The sequence below is a fragment of the Hippocampus comes genome, unplaced genomic scaffold (assembly GCF_001891065.2).
Source record: "Hippocampus comes isolate QL1 unplaced genomic scaffold, H_comes_QL1_v1.1 scaffold107, whole genome shotgun sequence".
Lineage (NCBI taxonomy): Eukaryota > Metazoa > Chordata > Actinopteri > Syngnathiformes > Syngnathidae > Hippocampus > Hippocampus comes.
In genome coordinates, this window is record NW_017804846.1 from 685,555 (window position 1) to 699,485 (window position 13,931).

At 41.6% G+C, this 13,931-nt stretch overlaps 2 protein-coding genes across 4 annotated transcripts in view; one reads left to right on the forward strand and one right to left on the reverse strand.

The window, feature by feature from the left end:
* Nucleotides 1-10: 10 nt before the first annotated feature.
* rtn4ip1 (reticulon 4 interacting protein 1) lies at nt 11-8,662 on the reverse strand. Of its 3 annotated transcripts, XM_019876284.1 has the most exons (11): nt 8,484-8,662; nt 8,233-8,371; nt 7,472-7,514; nt 6,307-6,458; nt 5,753-5,821; nt 5,538-5,662; nt 5,393-5,441; nt 5,176-5,312; nt 3,573-3,756; nt 512-604; nt 11-168 (listed from the first exon to the last, which is right to left on the reverse strand). In XM_019876284.1, the coding sequence occupies exons 2-11, from the start codon at nt 8,335-8,337 to the stop codon at nt 43-45; spliced, it is 1,083 nt and encodes a 360-aa protein (XP_019731843.1). In that variant the 5' UTR covers nt 8,338-8,371; nt 8,484-8,662; the 3' UTR covers nt 11-42. The 3 variants fall into 3 exon arrangements, with proteins under 3 accessions (XP_019731843.1, XP_019731828.1, XP_019731835.1); XM_019876269.1 differs by having other exon boundaries at nt 8,233-8,662; XM_019876276.1 differs by lacking the exon at nt 7,472-7,514 and having other exon boundaries at nt 8,190-8,662.
* Nucleotides 8,663-8,743: 81 nt separating this feature from the next.
* qrsl1 (glutaminyl-tRNA amidotransferase subunit QRSL1) overlaps nt 8,744-13,931 on the forward strand; it is a 16,879-nt gene continuing 11,691 nt past the window's right edge. The window contains exons 1-6 of the mRNA XM_019876255.1: nt 8,744-8,870; nt 9,175-9,334; nt 9,761-9,859; nt 9,937-10,033; nt 12,166-12,327; nt 12,406-12,581. Of these exons, the coding sequence (XP_019731814.1) occupies nt 8,847-8,870; nt 9,175-9,334; nt 9,761-9,859; nt 9,937-10,033; nt 12,166-12,327; nt 12,406-12,581 (718 nt within the window). The 5' untranslated portion in view covers nt 8,744-8,846. The remainder of the gene's footprint in view (nt 8,871-9,174; nt 9,335-9,760; nt 9,860-9,936; nt 10,034-12,165; nt 12,328-12,405; nt 12,582-13,931) is intronic.

A 13,931-nucleotide genomic window follows, 5' to 3' on the forward strand; every position in this document is an offset into this window, starting at 1 on the left:
GACACGAGGATTTAATTTATCTCTTTATTTATTCATTTGGTGCTACGCTCCATCTGTTCCCTTGTTGATCTGGACCACAGTTTTTCCTCGAGCATGACCCCTCTCCACCTTTGCAAAGGCCTGAGGAACCTGTGCAAAGCTGAAGGTTTCTTCGACAACCGCATGGATCTGCAAACGAAGCCAGCACAGGCAAAGTGAGTTGTGCAATCCGTAGACTAATCTGATGCCTTTTTTTTTCAATTATTTGAACAGTCCTGCTTGCTTATGTAAACATAAGCAAAATGTATTTCAAGTGTTACTGGAAATGATAATCACGCCAAATTATTGTAACTAGAAATTAATTACAGTTAGTCAAACATTTTCAATTGATGAATGGGAATCTGGGCTGCACGGCGTCTGCGTGGTTAAGTACGTCTACCCTAACTTGGTTTGAATCTCGACTCACACTTACTTGCATGCTTCATCAGAACAAAGTCACACAACAAAAGTGAAGTACAGTATGTTAGCACACCTGTCCTGAATCTACCATTTCCCTTATTTCATCCAGTGCTGAACCGCTCGGTGCAAAGAATCCCCAACGGTAGTGGACCCCCTTAACAAGGTGCTGCAAAAGAACAGAATAAATACATTAAAAGCGATTTTTAATTTGTGACAAAACATTTTCCTTCAGCAGGTAACAGTCAAAAAAAACGAAAGCTGATTGGTGTATGCTAGATGATGGTAAAATGACAACTGCCTCCCTGCTGTACTCCAAAAGGGATTTCCAAGCATTGATGAGTGTGCCAGGAGGCGTTCAGTGAGAAATGATTTAATTTCACTTCACTGGGTGACCTTTGCCGCACAAAGCGAAAATCTGACAGTACTTGACGCCACACCTAAAAAAGGTTTACAATTGCCTGTGGATGCCACAAGATGGTGGCAAGGCACTACTTGTGTCAACATGAAACTTCTCCACTGACTTCAACCTAGTGCATTGGTACTAAGATGCCAAATGATGGCGCCAAAGTACTACTTTTCCTGCTTTGGACACGCGTTTTGAATTGAATTCATCATACCTGTACTTCAATAATTCCTGAACAATATAAAAGGCACAGAGTAGAAACACAGAAACATCAATCAAAAATTGTGGCTGGGGGATACTGTGCAGAGCTAAGAGCAAATGTTCAATCAAAGAATTCCTGGCTGTCGCCAGTGCAATAATGAGTATCTCGCTGCTGACATACTAAGAGTTCCTGTGTTGCTGTCCACTACTACCCTTCACCTGAGCTTTGAGTTGGATACACTGTAGCAGCTTTCTGTTGTTATCCATGTAAATGGCATTACACAAGACGGGCCTCCAGACAAGATTGTCAACTTTTGATAGCAGGATGCTGTCACCTACTCGCAACAAAAGAAATGAATTGAGGTGTATGTCACGTAAAATGTGCCCTTCAGGTCGGTACGCGGGAAAATAAGGGCACTCGGATAATGCTGCCGCTCATACACGGAATAAGAAGCTGAGCAATATGGAGAGGACGTTTGACTGATCAAGGAGAAAATTTAAAAATAATGTGATGGTGACAGCAAGTGAACTGACAGATGAAGGTAGGAGCAGTATGAAACAGACACTGTTGATACACACGAACTAAAAAAACATGCTAATGTGTGTGCTTTTGGAACGAAGCAATATCCAACTACACCTGTTCTCTGAACCGCTGCTTGAATCATCATTCTTTTCATAACTGATCAACGATGGATTCAACTACTTCACACTAAATAGCAAGTACTGTATATTCAATTCAATGCATAATTTCAAACTGACGGTTCATTAAAATGGCACCGTTAAAAAAAAAAAAGCAGTACAATACCTTAACAACTGCAAATTGACATTTTTATTTTGTTTTGTAAATGTTGATAGTGTAATATGCATAATGTCACGGTGCCGTAATACCACCCTGCCACTGGAAGGAAACCAATGGGAATAGACGGTGGCCGAATGTTGTGAGGTTTGCTGCCGCCATCTTGAAGTAGCGATACCGCGTTTCTACCTCGGGCACTCAAAGCATTTCACACTGTGACCTCATTCACCTACAGCGTTCGTGCGTGTGTTAAGTGCATCAACATGGGCAATGTGCCAATGTGTCCATGCAGGACCGTAGTAAGGTTAAGCGGTTTAAGAATGTAGTCGACAGGTGTGTTGTTGGCGGGAGTTAACCACTCACCATGACGATGGTTGTCTATTCATGACATGGCGATGTGGTGTCTGGACTCCCAGCGATATGAATTGTGCCGGATCTTGTTTACAGAGGATTCATTTTTATTAATCCACAAAATGATGGTAGCAGCCATCGAAGACCTGCATTGCTAGCGAAATAGGACGCAGCCCGCGCCTCACTTCAATTGAGTGGAGCAGTGAGGTGCGGGCTGTTCGTACATTTTTATAACAAGCTCTGGTATTATATCCACCAGTAATTTTGAAATTATATATAGATGGCCACATGCTGTTCTAAAAACAAAAACAAAAAACAATATAGCTCAACGTGTACGGTTCGTATTTTATTTTTATAACAAGCCCTGGTATTATATCCACCAGTAATTTTGAAATTACATACAGATGGCCACATGCTGTTCTAAAAAAAACAAAAAAACAATATAGCTCAACGTGTACGGTTCGTATTTCCTTGACAGCGCACATGGAAGTGGATTTCTTTGGTGTGTGCTGTCTTGGTAGCAGCGGATGTGTGTGTCACTCTCGCCCTCCACAAGATGATTGTTTTCTGCTGGTTTGAACAATGAAATCTACACCCATCTTGGAAGAAGGAATATGGTTGGCTGAACTGAGCTTAACAAGCAACACAAGCATGGTGAGGTCACGTGACTGATATCGTCTTTATTTCGATATTAAGATTTTGAATGTTCATCTGTCAGTTTTAATAAGATACAGATAGACCATCCAGCCCTTGCAACTATGAACACAAAGCCACTTGATATCATAAAGTGCGAACGTCATGGGCACAGATGCTGCTGTGGTAAAACTTTTGTCAAGTTGTCTGATTTCATTTGTATTATTTTCCTCTTGTGTTATGCTTCTCTACGTAATGTACTATCTGTTGTTAAAAAAATAAATAAATAAAAAAATTGTCAAGTTCGTTTATGTTTAAAGGGATCATCCGCATTATGGAGAAGTGACTTTTTAAAACCATAATTGGTTGTGTAGTAGCAACTGTGTGTCTGGAGTGTCTGACCGTCCACATTGGCGCATTTCCATCTTCCCACCCGAATTTTTTCCATCCGTGACATGACAAGCATGGCAGGGCCAAGATCCACAGCCACTTCGGATCCGAAGCAATAGGTTGTAAATGTAGGTTAGTGCTTCTGACTATTTAATGTGATATTCACATACGAGGAACGACCTTATTACTCATTCAAATAAGGCACAGCAAGGCAGTTTTAATCATATAGCACATTTCATAAACAAGGCAACTCAATGTGCTTCATACAAAGACAACACCTACAAGCATTTACAAACACAGTTAAATCATACAAAGTAATTAAAATGTAAACATTGTTTTTAAGGAGATTTTTTTTCCTACCTTGAGGGCCTTGCTGGCCACAGTGGCAGTAGTCTGCAGCATTCCATCAGCAATCCCGAGGGTGTCAGTGTTTTGGAAGAATGGCGTAACTAGGGTGACGTACTTGGCGCCACTCCAAGGCTTGAGCAGATTCAGCGCCCAGCGTTCTGTGCTGCCTCCGATGTTATCCAGGATCAGGTCAAACCTTCATGAGGAGGAGGAGCAGGAAGGGAGGAAAGAGAGCCATCAGTCAATTCACCAACACATCCAAGTTCCAAATCCAAAGTTCATGCCATACGAGGTCAGCAACAAAGCAAAGTGCATCAATCCGTCATCACCCAACACAAAAAAAGCTCAGTAACTGCAACGCAAACTGTTTTTGGTTTTAGTGTTTTCCACGTATGGTTGAGATGTGATTTTATTAGATAATTACTTTAGTTCTGAGTAGGTTAATGACAGACTACGCTGCCTACAGTTTATGTCCTCATCGTAGGAACGCAAGTGGTAAAATGGGCTGTCATTTATAACATGCTTTTCTACCTTTGGTACGCAAAGCGCTTTACACTGATTCCTCATTTTACACCTGCATGAAGGCGAAGGCTGAATACTGGAGAGTGCACTGTTTACAGCTGTTGAACTGTCAACCAAGTTACCATTTTGCAGTAGCCAAAGTAATAACACAACCACCAGTCACCGGATTGACTCGTGATAATTTTTTTTCCCCATCTGTCGGAGGATCCCTTCTGCCAACTTAAAGCAACCTGATGGAGGAAAATTTAGACAGAGTTGTTTTCAAGATAATTTATTATGTTTAATTCTGCATTTATATTTCTGTGCGAAACATGGTCAACTCTACATGGCTCCAAGGAGCCTACGGTTTACAGTTGACGATCAGATAAGAGGAAACCAACGAAGGCGACCCTTCTGCATTTCTCAAGATATGCTGAATTGACGTATCAAAAGTGCTTTGACATATTAAAAGTGTTGATTAGGCTCATGCATTTCCTGCTGATGTGATGAAATATTAAACATCATGTACTTTGGAGGTGTTGATTAGGCTAATGCATTTGCTGAGGATGTGATGAAATATTAAACATCATGTACTTTGGAGTGAATGTCAGGATGAGGCCAGTTTGCTGACACCCCAAACTTCCCCTTAGTGGCCTCACCTTCTTGTAACCTAGGGACCTCAAGAGCAGATAAAAAGAGAGGTTTAGGGAGGCGCTGCTTTAGGACAGCCGAGAGAAATGTGCGCAGCCTTCTTCCCCTTCCTCGCAAACAAAAATGACAAAGAGACGTCTCCTCTCTTCCTTTCTATAAATGCATATTTGTCAATTTATATGATAAACCTGACACAACCCTTATGTCGTTGCACAGTGAACAAAAGCAAGCGAAACACGTGGCACTATCCGATATTTCATGTTCGGTCCGAACCTAGCATAACAGTGCTAAATCTATCTATTATTTGCTTGTCAAGAAGCAAAAGGTATTTTTACTTTTTTTTTTTAACTCAAGATTTTTGTGAAAACAAAAAAACCCCGAGATTTTGTTTCAAGGCCACATTTCCCAGTTCAGTCAAGCCCTCCTGTACAACACGGAATGAAAGTTTCGTGCTTGTCCTCACTTGTCCAGGGCAGCGAGCGGCACTTCAACAGGCCCAGCCGTGTAGTCCACCACATGGTCCACGCCGAGCCCCATGACAAAATGCTCGGCATTCTGGGAGCATGTTACGGTCACATGGGCTCCCCATGCTTTCAGCATCTTAAACAATAATAACTCTCAACATTATTTGATATTAGATTAAGCTATGGGTGAGACTTCATAGCAATCTTCCACTCAACCTGAATGGCAAATGTTCCCACTCCTCCAGACCCGCCAATGATCAAAACACTGTGACAAAGAAAACGGGGAATATGAGACTGTGTGTGTGTGTGTGTGTGTGTGTGTGTGTGTGCGTGTGTGTGTATTGGATGCGTATTCCCTCACCGTTTCTTGGCACAGTTGTCTTTTGTGAGCCCGCCGGTGTTGACAAGCGCCGACCAGGCCGTGGTCGCCACATAAGGGATGGCTGCAGCCTCCGTGTGGCTCAACGATTTTGGTTTGAGGGACACCTGAGTGTGGCAGTGCAAACAAGGAAAAACGCACACGTTGAGCCTTCACAAGTAAATTCCTCCGTTGCATGATTGTGACGTGATTCTGACCTCATTGGCACTCAGCACAACAAACTCAGCCAAGCTTCCCCGCTTCCACGGTGGGATGGCAGCCCACACCTGTTGAGAGCACACAGTCTCTAACTTTATCTTTGACTTAATGGAAAAGTGCAATGCCTTTTTAAGGCATCTGTTCAATGATCCCATTGTGATTTTTTTTTTTTTTTTTGGGCCGGGGGGCTCTATTTTCAAGAAAAAAAATATGATGCTCATAAAAATGTAAAAATGAATGCTTTTCATTGGAATATTTGCTTACCAGTGTCCTTGAATCAATCAGTTTTTTTCCTTGAGTATTTAAAATGAAAAACCTAAACCAATGTAAATTAAACAGAAATAAGAAATCAGGAATCTAAACATGTTTTAGGTTTTTAATTCAGATACAATTTGTAGTTCAAAGAATTAATTTTTAAGAATTGTGAGTCAGTTTATGTATGGTTCTCTCTTTCATCTTATTTAATAGATCAATTTGAGTATAAATGTTTTGCAAACAGTGTTACATATGTGTAATGCTTGAGGCTAATAAAAATGTGTCACAATATTTTTACCTCATCCCTTTCTTGGAAGTACTTCACATCCAGGCCACACTCCATGATAACCCCAGACACGTCCCTCCCCAGGGTGAGCGGGAACTCACTGCCCCGTTGATTAATGTTCAGTGGGTCTCTCTTCATGGACATGGTTGCTGCGCCATAGCCACCTGGCATATTGCAAGACATCATTGTTGGACACGGTATTGGAGTTTATTATTCATTCAGCATCTCAGGCCAGTCGTTCAAAAAAATCAGGGTCGGAATAATCTGGATTTGGAAATCACATTTTTGCTATTCAGGATCAAGTAATCTGTTTTGCTTTTATGCCGGTTTTACCAAAGCAACATTGGATTGGATCACCCTAATACACCGTTTTCACGACGATTACCAAATCCGGATCAGCAGTGCTCTTACCAGGACAATATATCACAATGTGAGCTACCAGCAATGTCAAGAACAACAGGTAGAAGAGCCAACATGGGGTCACTTGTCTTATCTTTAAGTAGACCTTGAAATGTCATTTAAGTGCAGTAAAAATGATGTTTAACAGTCAGCCATATCGTTTTGATAATAGGCTCAGTGGAAAAACACAAAAAGATATCTGAGTTTTCCCTTTGAACAGATAAAAAAAATAGGGAATGATAACAACAGAAAGAAAAAAAAATATCACACCTTACACCTGTCTGTATTTTTGTGAACATTAGAATCTGGTGGTTTTTGGCACACGACATCGCATTCCAAGAATCGGTCTGAGGGCCAAAAACTCCCAACAATTTTCTAGAAAGTTTTGTGGATGGGGAACAGCTTCCATCGCTGAATCTGGTACCAATTTTGTTAGTGCTCCCTGCTTTGCATTTGATTTATTAGCCTGCAACCTCTCAATCAATCAAGATCTCTAATTACATCTTTTTGATGTCATGTCGGTCTGCTTAGGTTGGAAATAGTAACATGTCTATCTTGACAAAATATGGAAGAGAAAGCACATTTATCTGTTTGCAAATGTAGGGTGAGTAAGTAAAACGTCGTCAAAAGAACAATCGTGAAGGACAGTACAAATACCTGAAAAATCTACTTTTGCAGAGTACCGGTAACTAAGTATTTCTAGTACTTCGTTACTTCTCACACCACTGTCTTGCATTCAGCTACGGTTTGAATATTCAAGACTAGAAATGTCACTTGCCTCTCATGCTGACGTCAATGGGGTTAAGGCCTGCTGCAAACACTTTGAGTCATTTAAGTGCAGTAAAAATGATGTTTAACAGTCAGCCATATCGTTTTGATAATAGGCTCAGTGGAAAAACACAAAAAGATATCTGAGTTTTCCCTTTGAACAGATAAAAAAAAAAAATAGGGAATGATAACAACAGAAAGAAAAAAAAATATCACACCTTACACCTGTCTGTATTTTTGTGAACATTAGAATCTGGTGGTTTTTGGTACACGACATCGCAGTCCAAGAATCGGTCAGAGGGCGAAAAACTCCCAACAATTTTCTAGAAAGTTTTGTGGATGGGGAACAGCTTCCATCGCTGAATCTGGTACCAATTTTGTTAGTGCTCCCTGCTTTGCATTTGATTTATTAGCCTGCAACCTCTCAATCAATCAAGATCTCTAATTACATCTTTTTGATGTCATGTCGGTCTGCTTAGGTTGGAAATAGTAACATGTCTATCTTGACAAAATATGGAAGAGAAAGCACATTTATCTGTTTGCAAATGTAGGGTGAGTAAGTAAAACGTCGTCAAAAGAACAATCGTGAAGGACAGTACAAATACCTGAAAAATCTACTTTTGCAGAGTACCGGTAACTTTAAGTATTTCTAGTACTTCGTTACTTCTCACACCACTGTCTTGCATTCAGCTACGGTTTGAATATTCAAGACTAGAAATGTCACTTGCCTCTCATGCTGACGTCAATGGGGTTAAGGCCTGCAGCAAACACTTTGACAATAACCTCATTGGGGTAGGTGATGACGGGGAAGCTGGCGTTTTTGGTAAACCGCAGAACATCATTGCCTCCATATTTATCAATGACCCATGCGGGCATGACACTTTTACAGCTGCTGGAGGTCTTGAAAAATCTGGAAACTAATGTCCTTGAAATGTTACGGTGAAATAACCGCCTACTGTTCACCACAGGTCTAGTAGCTGCCATCTCTGGATAGTTAGATGATTATTACAAAATAGGACAACCTTTGCAGCCCTGTGGAAGGAAAGCGAGGGTTATACTTGCAAAGCCATCATTGCGCTGACAGTTTCTTAACGCACTTCTCCCTTGTTCCTGTACACATATTTGTTCTTAATTGTCATATTGAAGAAATGTAAATATATTGTCCTTTCAAAACAACGTGCGTCTCCCAAAATAAATAAATTAAAAAACACTTCCTGAAATGAGTATGTGCTTCAACCAATCAGAGGCAAGCTTGTTCCTAGCGCAGACCAATGAAACAAGCCATTCTTACGACACCCGGACTTTCCAAACAAACATGGCAGCCCTCCGATGCCGTATACCGTTGTGAAGGTTGACTGCGAAAAAATCCTGAGCGTATCGGAAATATGCTCAACCTGACTTTACGAGAGGTTAGGATGGTTTCATGTTTAAAATTTGCGGTTTTGTGTGTTAAATGTAACATTCGAGAACATTCTGTCTATTAATTAGGGTTGTGTGCGTGTGTGTGTCGAATATCGAATTTGATTTCTTTCGTCAAATGATTTTTGACCAAATAACCAGCCAAAGCAGTACAGTAATACCTCCTATTAAAGAAACCAACGTTTGAAAAGGAGTGTTGATCATGTTCAGTGTGGAACATTTATAATATAATTTTACCACAGAAATGTATCTAATACAGGATACAGAGTTTGAATGTACTTTTTAATTTTCCAGGTTTCCATTGCATTCAGAGAGCGAAAGATCTCCCCAACTGAGCTGTGTAGAAAATGCTTGAACCGCATCAAGAAGAACCAGCATCTAAATGCTTACATCACGGTGACGGAGGAATTGGCCTTGAAGCAGGCTCATGAAGCTGAGACCAGACTACTACAAGGTGAAAGTACATCCATCCATTATCTAATCAGCTTATCCACACGAGGGTCGTGGGCGTGCCGGAACCAATCCCAGCTTTCTTCGAGCAGTAGGCAGGGTACACCCTGAACTCTGAACTAGTTGCCAGTCAGTCAACCATTTGCGCTCACAATCACACTTAGGGACAATTTCGAGTGTTCCATGAGCCTGTCACGCATGTTTTTGGAATCTGGGAGGAAACCGGAGTATCCAGAGAAACCCCACGCAGGCACTGGGAAAACATGCAAACTCCACAAAGGAAGGCCGGAGCCAGAATTGAACCCCGCACCTCTGCACTCTGAGGCGGGAGTGCGAACCAGTCAACACCATGCCGCCATGAAAGAACATGCTGCTGTTAAAGTGTAACATCTCTAGTCTATGTAGTCACAATTTTCATGATCTTCTATAGGTACCTCTAAGGGTCCTCTGGACGGAATCCCATTTGCAGTCAAAGACAACTTTAGCACGAGGGACGTCAAGACCACATGTGCTTCGAGAATGCTGAAAGGTATGCAGAGACATGCACAGTGTGTGTTCATTTGATATAATTAACAAACCGTGGTGCTTCGATGCTCTATGTTGCAGACTACACTCCCCCATACAATGCCACAGTAGTCCAGAAGCTGTTTGACCAAGGTGCTCTTCTCCTTGGGAAGACCAACATGGACGAATTTGCTATGGGGTAAAAACATTGTTGGCAGTAGCAAACATGTCACGCACCTAACATATATTTCCATTTTCTCAGCGATTCCCTCTTTGATATACAAAAAAAAAAAAAGATAAGGACATTGAAACATTTTTTTTCACCTTGCATTGACTTCCACAAAAATATTTAAATTCAAATACAGTACCGGTATTTATTTCTCAGAGATGAAAGTCCTCCGGATTTTCCCGGAATTCCGGGTTTTTCAAATTTTTATGAAAATTTCTCCGGAGAATTGAGGAAAATTTGCATAATCCGGATATTTGTTGACAACATTGAACGAAGACGCGTTTGAGTTCGTTGTATTTCTTTCACGAGCGTAGCCATATTGAGGCACTAACACTAGTAACAGTAAAGAGATTTTTGTTTGTGTAATAACGACAGAAGGCATGATGGCGTTTGACTAATGGTTTAGTAGAACGAATGGCAACTCGCAACAACAGTAGCAAGCGTCATTTTGCCTCTTGGGTTATACCATCTCAACTAGAACGTGGGGGATTGTCCCCAAACAATTTTCGTCTCTTTATAAACACACCCGCTAAACCCCAGTGGAGCGAATAAAAGACGCCGTCAACAAGACAGTTGTCGTAAAATATATATTTGGCCAAAAAGGGAAAAACACAGATTGGCAGAAAATCGTGCCCGCCCGACATAGTGTCGTCTCGGCTAACTTAGCTTATGCATTCAAGTGCGCTCAGTTCGTTCGAGAACCGAAATTTGTTCGTCATCCGAGGCATAAAAAACTCAACAGTTTTGGTCAAAAACCGAATTGGTCGAGAAACGAGACATTCGAAAACCGAGGTTTGACTGTATGTTAGATATAATCATACAAATAAACTCTTCTTCTTGTTGGGGGAAGAGTGGCCTTTCTCTTCCGCCGCGTGTTCGTTAATTTCGGACGATGAGGATGTTGGTTATCCAAATACAGGCTGGAGTCAATGAACAGTTCCTTCGACGGGTTTAATTTATTTTTCTGCAGTTTACGAATCGATTCGGGCTCCTGAGGGGTCCAGATTTCAACCAGGAAGCGTAAAAGAAACACATTCATGAGATTATATAGAGACAATATGATAATGAGAGGCGGGGAGGTACGCCTCTCATGCAAATCCCGGAAACAAAGAAAGTAACATGACATCTGACCCGGTCAACATGTCATCTGACCCGGTGTGGCTGGAAGAAGTTGGGAGTGGTGAGGTGAGACCAGACCACCACTACCCACCATTTGGTGTGATGGCAGGAACACAGATACTTATAACAGTTCCTCTTTTGACGTTAAACATGTCCTATGGAGGGGGGGCCTAAAGGTGACTGTAAACACAGTGAGCAGGAAATACCTCCAACAACATTCTACATTCTTTGTTTCTTTCAAATCCAACTAACAGAGAGGAATAATACCTTAACACTCTCTATGATAAAAACCCTTTCTGCAGTTGATCAATAATAAATAAAACTCAGACACTGGTTAACAAAATATGCAGCAATCTCATTACCTCTGCGTCCCGCGTCCTAGACGCATAATTTTCCCGCCAGACGCACAGTTCCAAATAATGTGCATTTTTTGGGACGCAAGGAAATTTCTCAGTCACAAAAAAAACTACGGTAAATCTTTTTTTCCAGCAACGAACGCAGGTTGGCGATCGCCGCCATTGTTGTTTTGATCTTGCATGACGAGATTTCCGTTCTCGCGAGACGACATTGGCGAAAATCGGCCTTCACCTCGTGGAAAGCAGACGATTGCCAAGTCGTGTAATGTTAAAACAAGTGTTGCGAAAATTTATTGCGGAGATATGAACTCAAAGACTGAACCATGGGATGAAATAAGAACCTATTTCTCAGCAAATCTTGTATATCTGAACTATTTAAATTTTTGCAGCATTTGTTCATAAGAAATAAACCAATTAACAATGTATATTGTTGTTGTTTGTGTTATCATATGCAATTTAATAAGTTGACCATTTCATAATTCGAAATTTGGGACTAAATGCATGATGGGACTCGTACTTTTCTGATCAGCGAGTCCCTGGGACTCGCAGGACTCAAACTGTAAAATTATCACTGAATATGGTCTGAGTTTCAGCAGTTGATCAGCGTTTTGCTCCTTTGTCTTCCAGTTCGGGCAGTACTGATGGCGCATTTGGACCAGTGAGGAACCCGTGGAGCTATGCTACTCCCTACTGTGAGAGGACAGGAGCGGCACAAGACTCTGACTGGGTTATCTCAGGAGGAAGTTCAGGAGGAAGCGCAGCAGCTGTCGCCTCCCTGACCAGTTACCTGTGAGGCGTCACCTGGTTCAATCTCCAAAATGTTCCAAAGTGAAAGAGAATGACATTGTCATATTGTCGTCATGGCAGCGCTTTAGGGTCGGACACGGGTGGTTCCACCCGTAACCCAGGCGCGCTGTGTGGCGTTGTGGCTTTGAAGCCAACGTATGGACTGCTGTCGAGACATGGCCTCATACCGCTGGTCAACTCCTGTGATGTTCCAGGCATTTTGGCACGAAGTGCCAGCGACGCAGCCATTATTTTAGGTAGGTTATTATGAAGTCATATATCATTAGGTCATATGTTCTTTGACACGTAACAGACCTCATGAGTTGCTAGAAACAGGGATGTAATATTTTACAGCTTAATTCATGAGGACGAGAGTTTTGTTTTGATCTGAATATAGGGTGTCGCAAATGGGCTGTGTGAACAAGTCTATTATTTGTAATGGATAATGGCATGACTGATTCAGAATGTGTATCGTAATTTTATTACAAGTACAAGTATTCCGAATTCTTCTTTCACTCTACCAATGCTGAGAATCAATTGCTGCCAAATTCTTCCAACTGAATGTTATATTCTAAAATTTGTAAAATCATTGTTGTGCAGGAAGAGTTGTCTCACTGTTGGCGAGCTCAGGAATTTGTCTGCTGTGGCATGTCGATACACCCATTGACGATGAATTGATTAATATACGTTTTTTTTTTCTGATGATGCCGAGGTTAACATGTTGGTAAATGTTTTTGATTCCAAAATATATACCGTAAATTCCGGATTACAAGACGCTCCTTTTTTTCCACACTTTCAACACTGCGGAGTGTAATATGAAGCGGCTTTTTAATTTTTTTTTCCATCGCGGGAAAAACATGGACCAATAAAATGAATGAGTCTTTCACTGAGGTCCAATGAGATTGTATGACTAATCACTATTTCCGCTCTTTCTGCCGTAGCGGGGGAAAATGTGTTACCCGGCAACAGTCAACCAATAAAATGAATGAGTAGTACACAGGGGTCCAATGAAATTGTATGATTACCGGTAATCACAACTTCCTTATTTCAGTCTTTCTTCTAACCCTAACATAGAAAATACCAGACGAAAAGCATATGATGCAGCTTTTAAACTAAAAGCGATCACTGGCAGTTAAAGAAGGAAATCGAGCTGCTGCCTGTAAGGCGTAGAAAAAAAAGTACCGGTAGTGTGTTTCCGGTTACCCGACCGACCGAGAATTTCTACGTCGAAAAAAAACTTTACGGTCGGCATTTTTTTCAAACAGCCCTCTACATGTTTGTGTCGAGGGTTTACATCGCTGCAAACTCTCGCGATATTCACGTTGAGCGGCTTCGTCGTTTGCCCTGTCGTCTGTCAACAACATTGAAACGTGGCGGCGGCCGCGATCTCCGACGACAGTTTAAACCGCGTTTTCTGTGTTACAGTCGCGTGCTCACACCGTAATGTTAAGGAAATAGCATCCATTGATGTATCGAAAAAATCAAGCGAACTATTTGATGAACACCACGGGCCGAGTAAAAACCAAGGGTGGAGGAGGACAGCGGAGGCGGCGGCGCGCCCCGGCCCCCCGAGTCCGGAGCGGGGGGAAAACTAAATAGGGAGCGGC